General features: G+C 53.6%; 2 protein-coding genes across 3 annotated transcripts in view; one reads left to right on the top strand and one right to left on the bottom strand.

Moving 5' to 3' along the window:
* LOC136950053 (dynein axonemal heavy chain 17-like) overlaps positions 1-11674 on the top strand; it is a 31312-nt gene extending 19638 nt beyond the window's left edge. The window contains exons 52-80 of the mRNA XM_067244139.1: positions 1-76; positions 216-380; positions 648-839; positions 977-1243; positions 1328-1489; positions 1583-1981; positions 2590-2685; positions 2785-3002; positions 3135-3342; positions 4374-4489; positions 4663-4855; positions 5130-5365; positions 5565-5687; positions 5816-6020; positions 6259-6423; positions 6719-6859; positions 7126-7296; positions 7591-7713; positions 7796-7989; positions 8171-8319; positions 8436-8563; positions 8657-8884; positions 9008-9199; positions 9296-9475; positions 9650-9832; positions 10052-10234; positions 10445-10588; positions 10804-11029; positions 11427-11674. The exon at positions 1-76 is cut by the window's left edge and continues 86 nt beyond it. Coding sequence (XP_067100240.1) covers positions 1-76; positions 216-380; positions 648-839; positions 977-1243; positions 1328-1489; positions 1583-1981; positions 2590-2685; positions 2785-3002; positions 3135-3342; positions 4374-4489; positions 4663-4855; positions 5130-5365; positions 5565-5687; positions 5816-6020; positions 6259-6423; positions 6719-6859; positions 7126-7296; positions 7591-7713; positions 7796-7989; positions 8171-8319; positions 8436-8563; positions 8657-8884; positions 9008-9199; positions 9296-9475; positions 9650-9832; positions 10052-10234; positions 10445-10588; positions 10804-11029; positions 11427-11674 — 5311 coding nt within the window. The remainder of the gene's footprint in view (positions 77-215; positions 381-647; positions 840-976; positions 1244-1327; positions 1490-1582; positions 1982-2589; positions 2686-2784; positions 3003-3134; positions 3343-4373; positions 4490-4662; positions 4856-5129; positions 5366-5564; positions 5688-5815; positions 6021-6258; positions 6424-6718; positions 6860-7125; positions 7297-7590; positions 7714-7795; positions 7990-8170; positions 8320-8435; positions 8564-8656; positions 8885-9007; positions 9200-9295; positions 9476-9649; positions 9833-10051; positions 10235-10444; positions 10589-10803; positions 11030-11426) is intronic.
* LOC136950539 (CDP-diacylglycerol--glycerol-3-phosphate 3-phosphatidyltransferase, mitochondrial) lies at positions 11080-18382 on the bottom strand. Of its 2 annotated transcripts, none has more exons than XM_067244938.1 (11): positions 18264-18382; positions 16606-16798; positions 16126-16203; positions 15934-16027; positions 15657-15846; positions 15338-15516; positions 14505-14701; positions 14007-14298; positions 13398-13546; positions 13049-13197; positions 11080-11670 (listed from the first exon to the last, which is right to left on the bottom strand). In XM_067244938.1, exons 1-10 carry the CDS (start codon positions 18380-18382, stop codon positions 13078-13080), a joined length of 1611 nt encoding a protein of 536 aa, XP_067101039.1. In that variant the 3' UTR covers positions 11080-11670; positions 13049-13077. The 2 variants fall into 2 exon arrangements, with proteins under 2 accessions (XP_067101039.1, XP_067101040.1); XM_067244939.1 differs by having other exon boundaries at positions 13059-13197.
* Positions 18383-18987: the final 605 nt, after the last annotated feature.

The raw sequence follows: 18987 nt of genomic DNA, 5'->3' as shown, positions 1-18987 counted from the left end.
GGACAAGCTGGTGGAGGACAAGGACATCGAGCTGTTCTCCAAGATCCAGCAGGACATCTGCAAGGCCTGCCTGAAGGTACAAGGACCGCTCTGGGGAGGAGAGCGCTGCAGTGTGCACATGTGTGATCGCTCTGGGGAGGAGAGCGCTGCAGTGTGCACATGTGTGATGCAGCAGGAGGAGAGGGGAGTTGTAACGGGCCTCTCCATGCCTGCAGGATTTGGATCCAGGGTGTCTGTTTGAGAAGCCCAACATCTACTGCCACTTCTCCCAGGGCATCGGGGAGCCCAAGTACGCCCCTGTCCCCTCCTGGCCCGCCCTCAACAAGCTGCTGCTGGAGGGGCTGGACAGCTACAACGAGGTCAACGCCACCATGAACCTGGTGGGTCCTCCTCAGCCCCACATCTTCATCAACTGACTAAACTGAGCTGGCGTGTTAACAGTGTGTTTGTGCGCGTGTGTGTGCTTGTGTGTGTACGTGTGTGTGTGTGTGCTTGTGTGTGTGTGTGTGTGTGTGCTTGTGTGTGTGTGCTTGTGTGTGTGTGCGTGTGTGTGTGCGTGTGCGTGTGTGCGTGTGTGCGTGTGTGTGCGTGTGTGTGTGAGTGTGTGTGCGCGCGTGCGTGCGTGTGTGTGTGTGTGTTGGGTGCAGGTGTTGTTCGAGGACGCCATGTCTCATATCTGCAGAATCAACCGCATCCTGGAGTGTCCCCGTGGCAACGCTCTTCTGGTGGGCGTGGGGGGCAGCGGGAAGCAGTCCCTGTCCCGCCTGGCCGCCAGCATCTCCAACCTGGAGGTGTTCCAGATCACCCTGAGGAAGGGCTACGGCATCCCTGACCTCAAGGTGCAGCACGCACGCACACACACACACACACACACACACACACACACACACGCTCCTAACACACACGCACACACTCATACACACAGTAGCACAAACACTCACTGACTCACATGCCCCCCCCTCCTCCCTCCCCCCAGCTGGACGTGGCAGCCCTGTACATGAAGGCCGGGGTGAAGAACACAGGCACCGTGCTGCTGATGACAGACTCCCAGGTGGCGGAGGAGACCTTCCTGGTGATCATCAACGACCTGCTGGCCTCTGGGGAGGTCCCCGGCCTGTTCCAGGACGACGAGGTGGAGGCCATCATCTCCGCCATGAGGAACGAGGTGAAGGCCGTGGGCCTGCCAGACTCCAGGGAGAACTGCTGGAAGTTCTTCATCGACAGAGTCAGGAGGCAGCTCAAGGTAGGTAACCAACAGAACGCCACCCACAAATGACTTTACAGTCACGTCTGGTAAAGCAGAAACTGTGCTTGCGTCCTCCTGCAGGTCATCCTGTGCTTCTCTCCCGTGGGCTCCACCCTGAGGGTCAGAGCCAGGAAGTTCCCTGCCGTGGTCAACTGCACCTCCATCGACTGGTTCCACGAGTGGCCAGAGGAGGCGCTGGTGTCCGTCAGTGCCCGCTTCCTCTCCGAGACAGAGGGCATCGCGGTAACCTATAGAGGGATGGGCAGAGCGATAGGCAGAGCCCATGTAGGTGATCCTATAAAGAGATGTCTCACCCACCTCCCTCCCTCCCCCTAGCCGGAGGTGAAGACCTCTCTCAGCCAGTTTATGGCCTTCGTCCACAAGACGGTGAACGAGATGTCCAAGTCCTACCTGGTGTCGGACCGGCGCTACAACTACACCACGCCCAAGACGTTCCTGGAGCAGATCAACCTGTACCAGAACCTGCTGTCTGTGAAGAGGAGCGAGCTGCTGGCCAAGATGGAGCGCCTGGAGAACGGCCTGACCAAGCTGGAGAACACGTCGGCCCAGGTGGACGACCTGAAGGCCAAGCTGGCCGTGCAGGAGGTGGAGCTCAAGCAGAAGAACGAGGATGCAGACCAGCTCATCCAGGTGGTCGGCGTGGAGACGGAGAAGGTTTCCAAGGAGAAGGTTATCGCCAATGCGGAGGAGCTGAAAGTGCAAGTCATTGCCAAGGTGTGTGGGTGTTTTTCGTGCCTGTGTTCGAAAAGGTTTGTGTTTAATAGTAGGAGGTTATTCGGTTTTAGGCTTCTCTGTTCTCCTCTTCGAAAGGTTTCCAAAAAAATATATTTAGATTTTATCTTTTTTTTTTTTTTTTTTTTTTTTTTTTTTGAAAGTTTTAAAAAAGATTTTTTGAAAGTTTTAAAAAAGATTTTTTGAAAGGTTTAAAAATAATTTTGGAAAAAACTTTTCGGAAAAAACGTTTGGAAAGGTTGAACAAATATTTAGGATTTTGTTTTCCGCAAGGTTTCTAAAATATATTTTTTTAAAGTTTTAAAAAATATATGAAAAAGTTGAACACATATTTTGGAAAAAATGGTTGAGTCAACTCATTGACTTGATGAGGACTGCGCTCTGCTTTAATTTACTGTTTTAGGATTCTCTGTTCTCCTCTCCTTCACACTTCTTTACTTTAACTTACGTGAAAAAGTTTAGTACAGTTCTTAGTACAGTTCCTTTTAAACATGAGTATCTGTACTTCTACTTGAGTGAAAGATGTGTGTACTTTTGCCATCTCTGGTGAACCTGTAGCTGTGTGTGTGTGTGTGTGTGTGTGTGTGCAGAACGTGGGAGAGAAACAGAGGTCGTGTGAGGCAGACTTGGCCAAAGCAGAACCTGCCCTCATGGCTGCTCAGGAGGCCCTCAACACCCTCAACAAGGTAACTATGGCAACACAGCCAGCTCCCTCCAGGCTCTCCTAGCGCTGTGTGTGTGTTCGTCTGTGTGTATTCATCTGCGTGTGTGTGTGTCGTCGCCAGGGCAACCTGACGGAGCTGAAGTCGTTCAGCTCCCCCCCCGAGGCGGTGGTGAACGTGCTGGGGGCGGTGATGATCCTGATGGCCCCCGGAGGGAAGATCCCCAAGGACAAGAGCTGGAAGGCTGCCAAGAACAGCATGGCCAAAGTAGACGCCTTCCTGGACGCCCTCATCACCTACAACAAGGAGAACATCCACGAGGCCTGCATCAAGGCCTTCCAGTGAGACCACACATGTAGTACTGATGCATCCTGAACCACACGCTTTCTCTCCCTGCCTCCCATGCTGAGTGTCTTTCTGTGTCTGGGTATGATGTGTGTGTGTGTATGATGTGTGTGTGTGTATCCTCCCAGGCCGTACAAGAACGACCCCTCCTTCGAGCCAGACTTCATCCGCTCCAAGTCGATCGCGGCGGCGGGGCTGTGCTCGTGGTGCGTGAACATCGTGACGTTCTACGAGGTGTTCTGCGACGTGGCGCCCAAGAGGCAGGCCCTGGCCCAGGCCAACGCAGAGCTAGCCGCCGCCCAGGACAAGCTCTCCATCATCAAGGCCAAGATCAACGTGAGGCACCAGCATCCAGCACTGCACCACACCAGCTGGACAAGCTGACCACTGTCTGTTTTGGGAAGAGTTTGGTTTTTGTGAGGTTGTGTTTTTTCACAAGTAGTGTCAGAGGGCTTCATAGTTACCCTGAGATCAGCACCTGTAACCATCATGAACCCTCAGAGAAGGAAAAACTCCCTCACTAGGGTTACAGGTTAGGGTTACAGGTCAGGACTGGGGTTACAGGTCAGCGTTAGGGTTACAGGTCAGGGCTAGGTTACAGGTCAGGGTTAGGGTTACAGGTCAGGGTTAGGGTTACAGGTCAGGACTGGGGTTACAGGTCAGCATTAGGGTTACAGGTCAGGGCTAGGTTACAGGTCAGGGTTAGGGTTACAGGTCAGGGTTAGGGTTAGAGGCTAGGGGCTAGGGTTACAGGTCAGGGTTAGGGTTAGAGGCTAGGGGCTGGGGTTACAGGTCAGGGTTAGGGTTACAGGTCAGGGCTAGGGTTACAGGTCAGGGCTAGGGTTAGGGTTACAGGTCAGGGCTAGGGTTAGGGTTACAGGTCAGGGTTACAGGTCAGGGTTAGGGTTACAGGTCAGGGTTACAGGTCAGGGCTAGGGTTACAGGTCAGGGTTAGGGTTACAGGTCAGGGCTAGGGTTACAGGTCAGGGTTACAGGTCAGGGCTAGGGTTACAGGTCAGGGTTAGGGTTACAGGTCAGGGCTAGGGTTAGGGTTACAGGTCAGGGCTAGGGTTACAGGTCAGGGTTACAGGTCAGGGCTAGGGTTACAGGTCAGCGTTAGGGTTACAGGTCAGGGCTAGGGTTAGGGTTACAGGTAAGGGCTAGGGTTAGGGTTACAGGTCAGGGCTAGGGTTAGGGTTACAGGTAAGGGCTAGGGTTAGGGTTACAGGTCAGGGCTAGGGTTAGGGTTACAGGTAAGGGCTAGGGTTAGGGTTACAGGTCAGGGCTAGGGTTACAGGTAAGGGCTAGGGTTAGGGTTACAGGTCAGGGTTAGAGGTCCTGATCAACCGGATGTTTCTTGTCTGCAGCAACTGAACGCCAACCTGGCCAAGCTGACGTCTGAGTTTGAGAGAGCAACGACAGACAAGCTGAAGTGTCAACAGGAGGCCGACGCAACCAATCAGACCATCTCCCTGGCCAACAGGTGACCAACCAGTGTGATGGGCTCCTTTTTACATTTGTTATCTTGTAGGGTCTCGTGTGGGAGTGGTGTGTCTCATGTGATTGTGAAATTGTGTATTTTTAATGTTGTTGATGTCTTTGTGTAAAGTTGTGTAACTGTGTGATGTTGTGTAACCATGACGATGTGACCGTCAGGCTGGTGGGGGGTCTGGCGTCTGAGAAGATCCGCTGGTCTGCGTCCGTGGCCCAGTTCAAGATCCAGGAGAAGACCCTGAGCGGTGACATCATGCTCATCTCAGCCTTCGTTTCCTACGTGGGATACTTCTCCAAGAAGTACCGCAGTGACCTCATGGACAACTACTGGCTGCCCCACCTCAAGCAGCTCAAGGTGCCCAGCCACACCCACAGAACCAGCACCACAGTGGGGGAGGAGCCTGCTGTTTGTGTGCTGGGGTCTGTGTGTACGAGTGTGTACGAGTGTGTGTCTGTGTGTGTGTATTGTGTAAGCGTGCTCAGCCAGCCAAAACAGACAGATGACAGGAGTGTCTAAGGAGTGTCTAATTATGCTGTGTGTTTGTGGGAGTGTCCACGTGACCAACCCCCGCCCTCCTCCCTCCCCGCCCTCCTCCCTCCCCGCCCTCCTCCCTCCCCGCCCCCCCCAGGTGCCGATCCCTATCACAGAGGACCTGGACCCTCTCATGCTGCTGACTGACGATGCTGACATCGCTGCCTGGAGCAACCAGGGCCTCCCCAGCGACCGCATGTCCATCGAGAACGCCACCATCCTCTGCAACACACAGCGCTGGCCGCTCATCGTGGACGCTCAGCTGCAGGCCATCAAGTGGATCAAGAGGAAGTATGGAGACAGCCTGAAAATCATACGGCTGGGACAGAAAGGGTGAGTCTCACCCTAACCCTGGCTGGGTGGGGTCATGACGGGTCGTACAGGCAGGGTGTGGTGTGTGTGTGTGGTGTGTGAGGTGTAGTGTGTGAGGTGTAGTGTGTGCAGAGTGTGATGTGTAGTGTGTAGTGTGCAGCAGAGTGTGATGTAGAGGAGAGAGGGGGAGGTGATGTGTGTCTCCTGGCGGTGTCCCCAGGTACCTGGACAGCATCGAGATGGCCGTGTCCAACGGAGACACTCTGCTCCTGGAGAACATCAGTGAGAACGTGGAGCCAGTCCTGGACCCCCTGCTGGGGAGGAACACCATCAAGAAGGGCAAGTGAGTCAGCATGACCTCTGACCCTCCACACCCCTCCTCCGCACCCCCTGGCCCTGCTCACACGGGGACTTGGCTCCTCCCCTGACTCCTCCCATGTCTCCTCCCCTGACTCCGCCCGTGTCCTGCAGGTACATCCGTATCGGAGACAAGGAGGTGGAGTACCACCCTAACTTCCGCCTCATCCTGCACACCAAGTACTTCAACCCCCACTACAAGCCTGAGATGCAGGCCCAGTGCACGCTCATCAACTTCCTGGTGACGCGCGACGGCCTGGAGGACCAGCTGCTGGCCGCTGTGGTTGCTAAGGAACGCCCCGACCTGGAGGAGCTCAAGGTGGGGTTGCCATGGCCACCCGGGAAGTACCTGGTTACTTCCTTCATGTCTACAAATAATATCCAGCTAGAGGAACATAGCAGCTAGTGGATGATGTCACTAGAGGGGATGATGTCACTAGAGGGGATGATGTCACTAGAGGGGATGATGTCACTAGAGGGGATGATGTTACCAGAGGGGATGATGTTACCAGAAGGGATGATGTTACCAGAGGGGATGATGTGGTCCTGGTGTGCAGGCAGAGTTGACGACACAGCAGAACACGTTTAAGATCGTGCTGAAGCAGCTGGAGGACTCCCTGCTGGCACGCCTGTCTGCCGCCTCGGGGAACTTCCTGGGAGACACAGCCCTGGTGGAGAACCTGGAGACCACCAAGCGCACCGCCACCGAGATCGAGATCAAGGTGAGGGCACATCCCACACCGTGGGGGGGGGGGGGGGGGTCCTGGGAGCTGTGTGTGTGGGAGGGCGTCAGGCCTGTTCTGAGAGCTGTGTGTGTGTGTGGGAGGGCGTCAGGTCTGGTCCTGAGAGCTGTGTGTGTGTGTGTGTGTGTGTGTGTGTGGGAGGGCGTCAGGCCTGTTCTGAGAGCTGTGTGTGTGTGTGGGAGGGCGTCAGGTCTGGTCCTGAGAGCTGTGTGTGTGTGTGTGTGTGTGTGGGAGGGCGTAAGGTGTGATCCTGAGAGCTGTGTGTGTGTCTCAGGTGCGTGAGGCAAAGATTACGGAGGTGAAGATCAACGAGGCCAGAGAGAACTACCGTCCTGCATCGATACGAGCCGCTCTGCTCTACTTCATCCTGAATGACCTCAACAAGATTAGCCCCATCTACCAGTTCTCCCTGAAGGTGCTCTCTCCACCCCTCACACCTCAGGCTGAAGGTGCTCTCTCCACCCCTCACACCTCAGGCTGAAGGTGCTCTCTCCACACCTCACACCTCAGGCTGAAGGTGCTCTCTTCACACCTCAGGCTGAAGGTGCTCTCTCCACACCTCACACCTCAGGCTGAAGGTGCTCTCTTCACACCTCAGGCTGAAGGTGCTCTCTCCACCCCTCACACCGGCTCCCTGACACTTCTCAAGCTGTGTGTGTGTGTGTGTGTGTGTGTGTGCAGGCCTTCAGCGTGGTGTTCGAGGATGCCATCATGCTCACGGAGCCGGCAGAAGAGGTGAAGGACCGCGTGCTCAACCTGATCGACCAGATCACCTACTCTGTGTTCATCTACACCAACCGCTCGCTGTTTGAGAGGGACAAACTCACCTTCATCGCCCAGGTGGCCTTCCAGGTCAGAGGTCATGTCAGGGGTCACGGACACGGGCAGGACACACACACTGCAGGACACACACTAGAAAACACTTAGATATGTAGATTTAACATTTGTATTCATCCAGCAGACTCTTGTATCCAAAATGGCCGACAGATAGATAGAAAATAGAGCAGAACATGAAGAATCAGAAGGACATAGTTCTAACAGCTCACACTCACTGGAGAAGACACATCCGTCTGTAAACATTTTGTTTCTGAAAACCAAACGTGTCTGAGCCATGTAAGAGTGTGTTGGTGTGGACGTGGTGCCTAGATCCTGCTGATGAAGAAGGAGATCAACCCAGTGGAGCTGGAGTTCCTGCTGAGGTTCCCCTTCAAGGCCGGCCTGGGCTCTCCGGTCGACTTCCTGTCCAACCAGGGCTGGGGGGGCATCAAGGTGAGCACACACACACACACACAGAGATACAGATGACCACTGAGCGAGGCACCATAGAAACATGTGTGTGTGTGCCTCTCAGGCCCTGTCTGAGATGGATGAGTTCAAAAACCTGGACCGGGACATGGAGGGCTCGGCCAAGCGCTGGCAGAAGCTGGTGGAGTCGGAGGCTCCTGAGAAGGAGAAGTTCCCCCAGGAGTGGAAGAACAAGACCGGCCTGCAGCAGCTGTGTATGATGAGGTGTATGAGGCCCGACCGCATGTCCTACGCTGTCAGGTAGGAGAAACACACCACCCTTAACCCGCACACCTGTTTGTGCCACCTATTGATAGGCTACTGTGCATTCTTTTGGAAACTTCAATGCTCTGATTGGTCGTATGGATCCACACGCACTCAGAAGCAGAGTTTTTCTCAGCGTGTGCCGTTTCACCATGGTTGTGTGTGTGTGTGTGTGCAGGAACTTTGTGGAGGAGAAGCTGGGGGTGAAGTATGTGGAGGGGAAGAGTGTGGATTTCCATGTGTCCTGGAAGGAGAGCAGCTCCTCCACACCCATGTTCTTCATCCTCTCCCCCGGGGTCGACCCCCTCAAGGACCTGGAGGCTCTGGGTCAGTACACACACACACACACACACCCAACAAACTCTTGACAGCTGTTAAATAAACCCCCTCCTCTTCTGCTCCTCCTCTTCCCCTCTTCCCGCCCTCTCTTCCTCCTCCTCCAGGTAAGAAGTTGGGCTTCACGTTTGATAACGGGAAGTTCCACAACGTGTCTCTGGGTCAGGGTCAGGAGGTTGTGGCCGAGGCAGCGCTGGACCTGGCTGCTGTGGAGGGCCACTGGGTCATCCTGCAGGTACACTCTCTCTTTCACACCCACACAGGGACACACTCCACAGTTCACCTGAAGACTTTGACCTGCTCCATGTGACGTGTGTCCGTCCTCCAGAACATCCACCTGGTGTCCAAGTGGCTGGGCAACCTGGACAAGCGTGTGGAGAAGTACAGCCTGGGTAGCCATGATGACTACCGTGTGTACATGAGCGCAGAGCCGTCGTCCACGCCAGAGGCCCACGTCCTTCCCCAGGGCCTGCTGGAGAACGCCATCAAGATCACCAACGAGCCCCCCACAGGCATGCACGCTAACCTGCACAAGGCCCTGTACCTGTTCAACCAGGTAACACACACACACACACACACACTACAGCATATAGGATCATAGTGCATATAGGACAGTACAGAATCAAGTGTCACATGTGGCGTTTGCTGTGTTCCATGCTGGGACCTGCTGTGTTGTCAGGACACGTTGGAGATGTGCTCCAAGGAGTCAGAGTTCAAGGCCATCCTGTTCTCGCTGTGCTACTTCCACGCCGTGGTGGCTGAAAGGAGGAAGTTCGGGGCGCAGGGCTGGAACCGCTCCTACCCCTTCAACAACGGAGACCTCACCATCTCCGTCAACGTGCTCTACAACTACCTGGAGGCCAACTCCAAGGTGCTGCACGCACACACACACACACTCTCCCTCAGCCCCTCTCTGACAAGCACAATGACAGAACTCAGGTTGAGCTGTGTGTGTGTGTGTGTGCAGGTGCCGTGGGATGACCTGCGCTACCTGTTTGGGGAGATCATGTACGGAGGCCACATCACAGATGACTGGGACAGGAAGTTGTGTCGTACCTACCTGGAGGAGTATGTGCGATCGGAGATGCTGGAGGGAGAGCTGAACCTGGCGCCTGGCTTCCCTGTGCCCCCCAACTCAGACTACAAGGTCTCACACACACACTCTTTTTTTTCTCAAAAATATTTCTTCAACCTTTCAAAACTTTTTTTTTCTGAAACCTTTTGGGAATATATTTTTGCAACTTTTCAAAACTATTTTAAGAGTATATTTTTAGTAACGATTTTTGAAACCTTACTTTCCCTCTCTGATGTGTGCGTGCAGGGCTACCACAGCTACATAGATGAGATGCTCCCTGCTGAGAGCCCCTACCTGTACGGCCTCCATCCCAACGCTGAGATCGGCTTTCTGACCGTCACCTCAGAGAAGCTGTTCCGCACCGTGCTGGAGATGCAGCCCAAAGAGTCCAGCGCTACCGGGGGGGCAGGGGTCTCCCGCGAGGACAAGGTCCCCACACACACACCCAGCCTCCACACACACCCAGCCTACACACACACCCAGCCTACAAACACACACCTAGCCTCCACACACACACACCTAGCCTCCACACACACACACCTAGCCTCCACAAACACACACCTAGCCTACACACACCTAGCCTCCACAAACACACACCCAGCCTCCACACACACGTGTGCTTATGTTAATGTGTGTGTGTGTGTGCAGATGAAGGGCATCCTGGACGAGATCCTGGAGAAGCTTCCGGAAGGCTTCAACATGATAGAGATCATGGCCAAGGTGGAGGAGCGGACTCCCTACATCATCGTGGCCTTCCAGGAGTGTGACAGGATGAACTCCCTCACCAGGGAGATGGGCCGCTCCCTCCGAGAGCTCAGCCTGGGCCTCAAGGTGTGTGATCTGATGGCACTGGCAGGGTTTGGTCCAGTGCTACTGCAGCTGTGTGGCTCTGTTGGACGTCAGTCAGCACTAAACACCTTGTTGTGTGTCTCTACAGTTAACACGTGGGAGTCGTTTATTTTATTTTCACAAACCATAAGTTACCACGCACACCGTGGTTTACATGTCTGACTGCTGACAGACAGCCTGATGTGTGTGCAGGGAGAGCTGACCATCACCACAGACATGGAGAGCTTGGGGAACGCTCTGTTCCTGGACACAGTGCCAGAGTCCTGGGAGAAGCTGGCCTTCCCCTCCCTGCTCAGTCTGGGGGGCTGGTACGCTGACCTGCTGCTGCGCATCAAGGTACTCTGCTCTCCCCCTCCCCTCACATCTCCCCCCTCACCTCTCTCCTTGAGGGTTTAGGTTGGTTGAGGGGCAGTTCTATGGGCATATGTGAAGCCCTCTGTGACATGCTTGCGTGTAAAAAGGGTTATACAAATAAATTTGATTTGACTCTCCCTTCCCCTCTCCCCCCTCACCTCTCCCCCCTATACTCACCCCTCATCCTCACCCCCCAGGAGCTGGAGGCGTGGACGGCAGACTTCGCCCTCCCCACCACGGTCTGGCTGGCCGGCTTCTTCAACCCCCAGTCCTTCCTGACGGCCATCATGCAGTCCATGGCCCGGAAGAACGAGTGGCCCCTGGACCGCATGTGTCTGTCTGTGGAGGTGACCAAGAAGAACCGCGAGGACATGACCAGCCCTCCCGGGGAGGGAGCCTACATCTACGGCCTCTTCATGGAGGGTAGGTCCCCCCACACACACACACACCATCACAGAGAGCAGAGGCAACCAGTCAAACCTTTAATATTTTATACTTTTGTACCTTATTAAAACTCCAGCTTTATATTACAAAGAAGAAACGCTGTACAGTTGCCGTGGTGACGGTATCAGGTGGTTAGAGTAGTCAACAAACACTGTCAGTTGTGTTCAGAGCTGGAAACTCTTGTCAGAGATCAGTCCTCCAGGCCCCCCTCCCTGCAGCCTCAGGACTCCTCTGGTGGAGGAACTGGGCTTCTGGTTTTTGATATGCGTCGAGTTGATGAAACAAGGCAGAAAACACAGTGTTGTCATGGTAACAGGCAGAATGGTCTGAAGCGATCTGTTGTGTGTGTGTTGTGTTAATGTGTGTGTGTGCGCAGGGGCACGCTGGGACAGCCAGACGGGCGTGATCGCAGAGGCCCGTGTGAAGGAGCTGACGCCCAGCCTGCCAGTCATGTTCATCAAGGCGGTGCCGGTGGACCGGCAGGAGACCAGGAGCGTGTACGCCTGCCCCGTCTACAAGACCCGCACACGGGGACCCACATACATCTGGACCTTCAACCTCAAGAGCAAAGAGAAGCCTGCCAAGTGGACCCTGGCTGCTGTCTGCCTCCTGCTCAGCGTCTGAAACACACACACACACACACACACACACAACGGTTTGTTGCAATTAACAGTAAAAAGAAAGAAAGTACTCCAGACTTGGAACAGTGCTGTTTGTTTCAGTGAGATGTGAGTGTGAAGCTGTCAGGGATGTATTTGTATAACCCTTTTTACAAGCAATGTCACAGAGGGCTTCACATACGCCCATAGATGTGTGACAGGTTTAAATGCACCTCTACAAGTGTCGGGGTCTACATGGGCATGTGAGGAACTGGAGGACAGGTCTGATTGTATCCATGTTCTACAGTCCACTAGAGGGCAGTCTGTACCACACACACAACTTCTCCGACCTGTCAATAAGCTGAATGGAGGAGTGCTGGAGCTGTTAAGGCGTTAGTACGAGCCGTTGGAAGTCTTTAAGAGACCGTGACCCTTCTGGATCGTCTCCAGCATTTACTGGCACTGCACGTCACAGCTGGAGAACAACAGCTGCCCTGTTCTGCCATCTGCATCCTCATACTCCACATTCCCATGGCGGATCAAATGAAAATGCATTTTTTACTGATCTGTTTAGTGTGGCCCAAACACACCGACACAGGCAGCTTAACCCTTGTGCTGCCTTCCGGTCATTGTGACCCACCGTCGTGGTGCAAAAGGTGGGTCACAATGACCCGAAAGCAGCACAAGGTTAACCAGAGCTCCATCCCTCTCCTCTGGTAGTTAAACCCAGCCCCTGGCCCTGACATCGCTTCTACTGAGAGTTTAACTAAACAATCCCTGAACACATTTCCCAATGTCATGGGGAAAAGTGCGTGTGTAATTCCAGAAAAGTTTGGATTGCAAGATCTAGTTGCACCAGTTAACTGTAAGCAGGCAGCTCTGTATCAGATGATGAATGTGAAAAAACACTCCTCCCCCCCCCCCCCACACTCCTCCCCCCCACAGCATTTACTGGCACTGCTCAGCCCTCAGCACTTCCTGGTCGGCTTATTTCAGGCCTCAGCACTTCCTGGTCAGATAATCTACAGATGCATCTACAAACATGCAAGGTGGCTTCCTGTCTGTGGCTCCCCCCCCCCCTCCCTTTCCTTCATCTCCTCCCTTCTCCTCCTCGCTCTCCTCCCTTCACACCCCCTCCCTCCTACTCCTCAGTCTCTCCTCCATCCACCCCCCCTCCATCTCTCCCTCCCCCTTCTGCAGCATGACTAAGGTTAGTTCTGAGTGTAGACAGTTATGTGCATGTGGTTGCTGTTTGATTTCTGCATGTGACACCATGATATGTCTGGCGTACCTCGACGAACCTTCACCTGCACACCTTCCTCGACACGCACATTTCCTGTTGTGCTTTCTACATGCACCGTTTGTGAATGACAGCCTGTGATGGAACGAGTGTCCGTACCTAAACATACCGGAGGAGGCTCCAGCAGCTCAGAAGAAGTTCTTGATGAGCGGCGTGACCAGTTGGACCCAGAGCTTGACGTGGCGGTCAGGCTGCTGGAAGGTGGAGGGAGACACGGCCGTGGAGCGCTCGTACAACAGCTCCTGCTCCTGGGGGAGGGAGACAACTTCAACACGCAGGTGGTGTGCAGGTGGTGTGAGGGGGGGTGGTGTGAGGGGGGTGGTGGTGTGAGGGGGGGTGGTGTGAGGGGGGTGGTGGTGTGAGGGGGGGTGGTGGTGTGAGGGGGGGGGTGGTGTGAGGGGGGGGGGGTGGTGTGAGGGGGGGTGGTGGTGTGAGGGGGGGGAGCTACCTCATGTAACTGCGCTTGCAGTTCCGGGTTCTCCGTTACTATGGCAATCTGGGCCTCCAGGTCACGGTGGACAGAGCGGTAGCCGAAGTTGGGAGAGCCAATCAGAGTGAGGCAGGGGCGGTCTTGGCCTCGCAGGTAATACCACAACCCTGAGGAGGACAGTGCAACGGAATCAAACTTTACTGTGCATCCAGGAAGGACATGTTTCTTCAGCGTCACCTTCCATTAACAACATCGCTCCACCCACCAGCTGCATTCTACATTCAGCCACGTCCTCTGAAACCTTAAAAAAGTCTTCGCACATTCTCTCCTGACCGAGGGAGCGACCCAGGAACTGCAACTAAGACGCCATGCTGGGACACCAGCCCCGAAGCCTTTCCAAACCTCAGGAATGAGAGTGTGTGTGTGTGTGCGTGCGTGTGTACATCCTTTCTCCGAAGCTGTGGCTGGATGACATGAGTGTTAGTCTCACACGCTACGCGTGTCTCCAACTAGAGAACAGCTACATTCCTGTCAACATTTTGCTCCCAGCCTGACCTATACACACATACAGGTGTGTGTATACAGGTGTGTGTGTGTGTGTATACAGGTGTGTGTGTGCTAACCCACCCTTGGCGTGGAAGGTCCAGTGTGAGCGGTGGTACTCGTGCAGGTGCACCCTGTCCTGCTGGTGCAGCTTGCACACCTTGCTGTAGAACTGCCTGGCGATGTGGATGTAGGCTGCAGGGATCGCCCCGGCAACGCCCTTTGCCCCGAAGAAGCCGTTGACCTCTGGGGAGGCTGTCAGGATGCGGTAGTCCGCCCCGGCCGCCAGCACCAGCCGCATGTAGGCGCGCGTCAGGTTGAAGTACCCCGACGTCAGGAACACGGTGGCATCCGAACCGGCGTCCGTCAGCAGGCGCTGGGAGACCACACACACGGTCACCAAGGTTGCCGAACATTTAGACTACACACAGCCGTTACCTAGGTTACCGAAGACTAGACCTGGGTTACTGAACACCCGTTACCTATGTAACAGAAGGCCACACAGCATCATGAAACAATACCAGTACACAGCACCCAGGATATGACATGGCCATATGACGGCGAGCGGGGCGGGGCTCCTACCTTTGTGATCTGCTCGTCCACCTGGATGCCTAGAGGCTTCATCTGGACCAGGGGGAACACCCAAGTGTCTCCCCCCTCCTCCCCCCGCGCCTCCCGCTCCATATCCTCTGATTGGCTGAGCTGCTGCCGCATCCGTGCCGTGTTCACCACCTCCATGATCCGATCCCGCGCCGACTCTGAGAAATCTGCCCGGTTACCTAGCAACCAGAGAGAAAGGCTGTCACGCTGCGTGTCTCTCACAAACATGACCAGAACCACACACACAGAACCACACACACAGAACCACTCACACAGAACCACACACACAGAACAGGGGGAAGTGCAAACTCAGCTACATTTTAAATGTTCCCTTTTACTGAGATCAGCGTTCCTCTTTTCTGGAATTAATTTACATTTACATTTAGTCATTTAGCAGACGCTCTTATCCAGAGCGACTTACAGTAAGTACAGGGACATTCCCCCGAGGCAAGTAGGGTGAAGTGCCTTGCCCAAGGACAGAACGTCAGTTGGCATGACCGGGAATCGAACTGGCAACGTTCGGATTACTAGCCCGATTCCCTCACCGCTCAGCCACCTGACTCCAATTTATTGTTGTCTAAAACGCAGGAGAGTTGGCAGTGCATTTGTGTCTGTCTGTGTTTGTATGTCTGTACCTGTAGGGGTGTGTGTGTGTACCTCTGTAGGGGTGTGTGTGTACCTCTGTAGGGGGGTGTGTGTACCTCTGAAGGGGTGTGTGTGTGTACCTCTGTAGGGGTGTGTGTGTGTACCTCTGTAGGGGTGTGTGTGTACCTCTGTAGGGGTGTGTGTGTACCTCTGTAGGGGTGTGTGTGTACCTCTGTAGGGGTGCACCATGCCGTCCAACATGCTGACGGTGTCGTCTGACTGCAGCTGCAGAGACACGTCTCCCACGGCGCCCACCAGAGCAGAGAAGAAGTCAGCCACCTCTCCACAGTCCTCCAGCAGCACGTAGCGATCCTGCCGGTTAGTGAAGTAGGACTCACTCAGGTTAGCCCTGGGGGAGAGGGAGGGGGGGAGAGGGAGGGGGGGAGAGGGACATTCTGTGACAAAGGTCCTTAAATTTACAGCACTTATCTCTTTCTATTGCACACACAGATAAACAGATACACAGGCACACCCCCCCCCACCCCATACCCGCTGATGATGATGCTGTTGTCGAACAGGTACACCTTGATGTGCTGGACCCCGATAGTCTCGTTGAAGCGCTGAGGCACGAGCATGCGGAGCAGGCCGCGCAGGTCTGGGGTGTGGTACAGAGACACGCGCACACGCTCCCTGAAGCGCTCCAGCAGGGGGCGCAGCATGCTCCTGGAGTTGGTCTGGCCTGGACACACACACACACACACTTACACACACGATATGATCCTAGTCCAGACTTTTATTGTGACAGCGAGCAGACAGGGAGCCAGACCTCTGGATCCTCGTGTGTAGTCCAGCAGCACAGACACGCTGAGGTCCCCACCCTTCGCCTCGGAAACTTCCAGAGCTTCCTGCATGCAGTCCACCTGAGCACAAACACACACTTTTAAAGGTAAGAAGTTCACATTACACTCAACGTATTCAGGTTCATATATTCAGGCCTGACACACACACACGGTCCTACCAGTTCCTGCTCCAGGGGTCCTGTGCCCAGATAGAGCGAGGCCATCACCACTCTCCTCTTAGCTGTCTTTATACGTGCCTGAATAGAAAACACACACGCACACACTGGTTACACATCTACAACACACACTCACACATACACACACTCACAGAGGGTGACTGGGTAGGGTCAACATCAAGCATGGGAACTCACAGGAAGAAAGCCTAAATAAATAGTTGTCTGTCAGTAAAACACTTGACTGCTGCCATTGTTAACAGACGACATGCCAACTACCGCCCACAACACGGATGCTGTTATGAACCCATAATAACTCACAGCCCTCCCAGTGTCATCAGCTATGAGGAGACTGATGGGGCCCACTGGGTAGATCATTTGACTGGTACATCGCTTTGGATGAAAGCGATGTGAGCGATAAAAGCGAAATAAACACAGTCCTTCATCCTTATCATGATGCTGCTGACAGTGGAGCTGGTGTCCTACCTTCATGACCTGGTAGAACTGGTCCGGGGAAGAGAGGACATGAATGTGTGTCCCAGGCACCCTGAAGGCGGGCACATGCTCCGCCATCCAGCGGAACCGAGTGTGGAGGCTGTCTGAGCCCTGGGCCACGGGGGCGGGGCTGGGGGCGGGGTCTGCCTCGGCCAGGAGAGGAGCCAGCAGCAGTACAGAGGACCTGGGGGGGGGGGGGGAGGAGTGTGTCAGAGAGAGGAGTGTGTGTGTGTCATCACCTGTCACACTGTAAACAGGTGTGTTCGACTTCATGCAGTGACGGCGGCGCCGACAGACGGCTGCAGCCGGCTGCCTTGAAGCTGAGAATGCCATTGGCTACTTCAAGTCAGCCGGGCTGCAGCCGGCTGCAGGCGACGCATGAAGTTGAACACACCTAATAGTAGTAGAGAAAAAGGCCATTTAGACCCTCCCCCTCCTGCCCTCCTAACAAAACATCTGACATAATTTCCTGCCAGACAAAAGGTAGCAAGGGCCTAAACCTTAAGGTCGTGACCCCTGAATACACAAGAGCCACAGGTCACAAACTACCAGGAGACCAAGGGTCTCCAGTGTCAGTGACTCCCACAGTTCAGCTGAATGTACCTGACGTCCCTATCAAGCTCTGCGAGGCGATCAGACTCGTCCTGGGGGGGGGGGGGGGGGGGGGGAGGTTGTCAGGGGTCCACAGGGATCGTTTCATCTTGTGACAAGAGGACACTCAATCACTGTTAAATTAAGAATGTGTACTTTTAGCAGCTCCTTCCTTATCCCCCTAACATTTCAGCTTCGCAGCACGTCTTGGACCTTGTAATGCTCCTATGTTTGGAGTTGAGACACACGTTTCTCAGTTCCTCCTGGGTGATTTGAAGCACGTGGTTGGGACAGAGCCTCCTATTCTCACACACACCGTTCCTCATTACAGCGCAGAGCGCACTCCTTATCATTCCCACTCCTTATCATTCCCATTCCGACTCTACTAAGTAAATGATAACCGACTCTTTACTGTTCTCGCTTTAGGTGAAATACTGTAAAAAAACAAAACGTGTCCTGGTCTTTGCCCCTTTTAAGATAAGCCTGAATACACTTCTGCATTGGACTTCTGGGTAAACCTAAGCATATTCTTAGACTTTTTCAAATAAAGCTGATGTGAAACTGAGAATCAAGATAGCAACATCCGTGACCGTGAGAGTCTAGATATAAGCTACCAGCTAAAAAACTGGAAGACACTCAACACGTGTTTATGACTACAACCTTAACTAGGTAATAAAATGCGTTCCCTCCGGGGCACCAAAACATGTTCTGATCCGCTGCTGGAATTCGTTACGGTGACACGAGAACAGTGTGTACTAGTTTTAAGAACCGGGGCTAACCCTTTGTGTAGATTATGTAACAGCTACAAGCTAAAACGAACACCACATCGGTAATCTAATACTACCTTGCAAATAGTGCAGCCTGGTTGTCTATTTTAACGGTACTGTAAATTATTAAGCATGCTGGCAGCAAAAGTCGTAGAATGAAGCTAGCTAGGGTGCACAACACACATCAGTGGTCGTTTACACAACAAGTTGACAGTGCTGTCATTTCGTTAGCACTGCAGAGAATCAATGTCAATCTCCGTTTTTTCGGTCCACACAGGCGTTACATCTTACCCTCTCCTTCGATCCCTTGTTCGAAAGAATCGGTCGGATATGCGGGTGAATACCCCGGTTAGGGCCGGTGTGTACACCGAATACACCAACCTCCTCCACGACATGGGAGCCGCCATCATTACAGCCACGTTTGAATTGACTCAACTTTATCAGTGGCACCTGCGCATTACAACAAACAAAACACGAGGAACGTTGCAGACGGTGTGCACCGCGTCGGCTGAAGTAACCACAGAAACGGGCTATTTCTCTAACTGCACTGTGATTATTTATACATGTCAACTATCGAGATTTGCTTAAGATTTATTTCAGTATTCTCTCACTGTGGCTATAGCCTGTTATAATGGGTTATGATGCGTTGTTCCGTGGAAATGTGAATCGTATAACCTTTAGTCAGAGGACCCTAATTTAGGCTAATTTAGCTCTACGAGAAGTATAGACCATGTTCAAGCATGGAGGAGATCGTGGACTATTGGGCTATTCTCACAAACAAAACCAAAATCATATCGGCCTAATTTAATCGCATACACAAACCTGACACACCTGTCTTAAACAAACACAAAACATTGTTATGTATGAAAACATCTACACGGGATTAATGTAAAATCTTAGTTTATATAAGTGAAATAATAAATATGAGGCCTGTGACATTTGAGGGAAGTGACTTTGAGAAGTGAGACCTCTAGTGGATGAGTCTTGAATAACAGGAACGGTAGTTATGAGAATC

The sequence above is a fragment of the Osmerus mordax genome, chromosome 10, assembly GCF_038355195.1.
Source record: "Osmerus mordax isolate fOsmMor3 chromosome 10, fOsmMor3.pri, whole genome shotgun sequence".
Classification (NCBI taxonomy): domain Eukaryota; kingdom Metazoa; phylum Chordata; class Actinopteri; order Osmeriformes; family Osmeridae; genus Osmerus; species Osmerus mordax.
This window is presented reverse-complemented; position numbering and strand designations above follow the sequence as displayed.

What these genes read in the sequence shown, in the direction of transcription:
- LOC136950539 (XM_067244938.1), bottom strand. Translation starts at nt 18,382, where the DNA reads ATGATGGCGGCTCCCATGTCGTGGAGGAGGTTGGTGTATTCGGTGTAC. An exon ending in GACCCCTGGAGCAGGAACTG is followed by an intron (nt 16,028 to 16,125) that starts GTAGGACCGTGT and finishes GTTTGTGCTCAG; the next exon opens with GTGGACTGCATGCAGGAAGC. An exon ending in CTGGACCTTCCACGCCAAGG is followed by an intron (nt 13,547 to 14,006) that starts GTGGGTTAGCAC and finishes TGTCCTCCTCAG; the next exon opens with GGTTGTGGTATTACCTGCGA.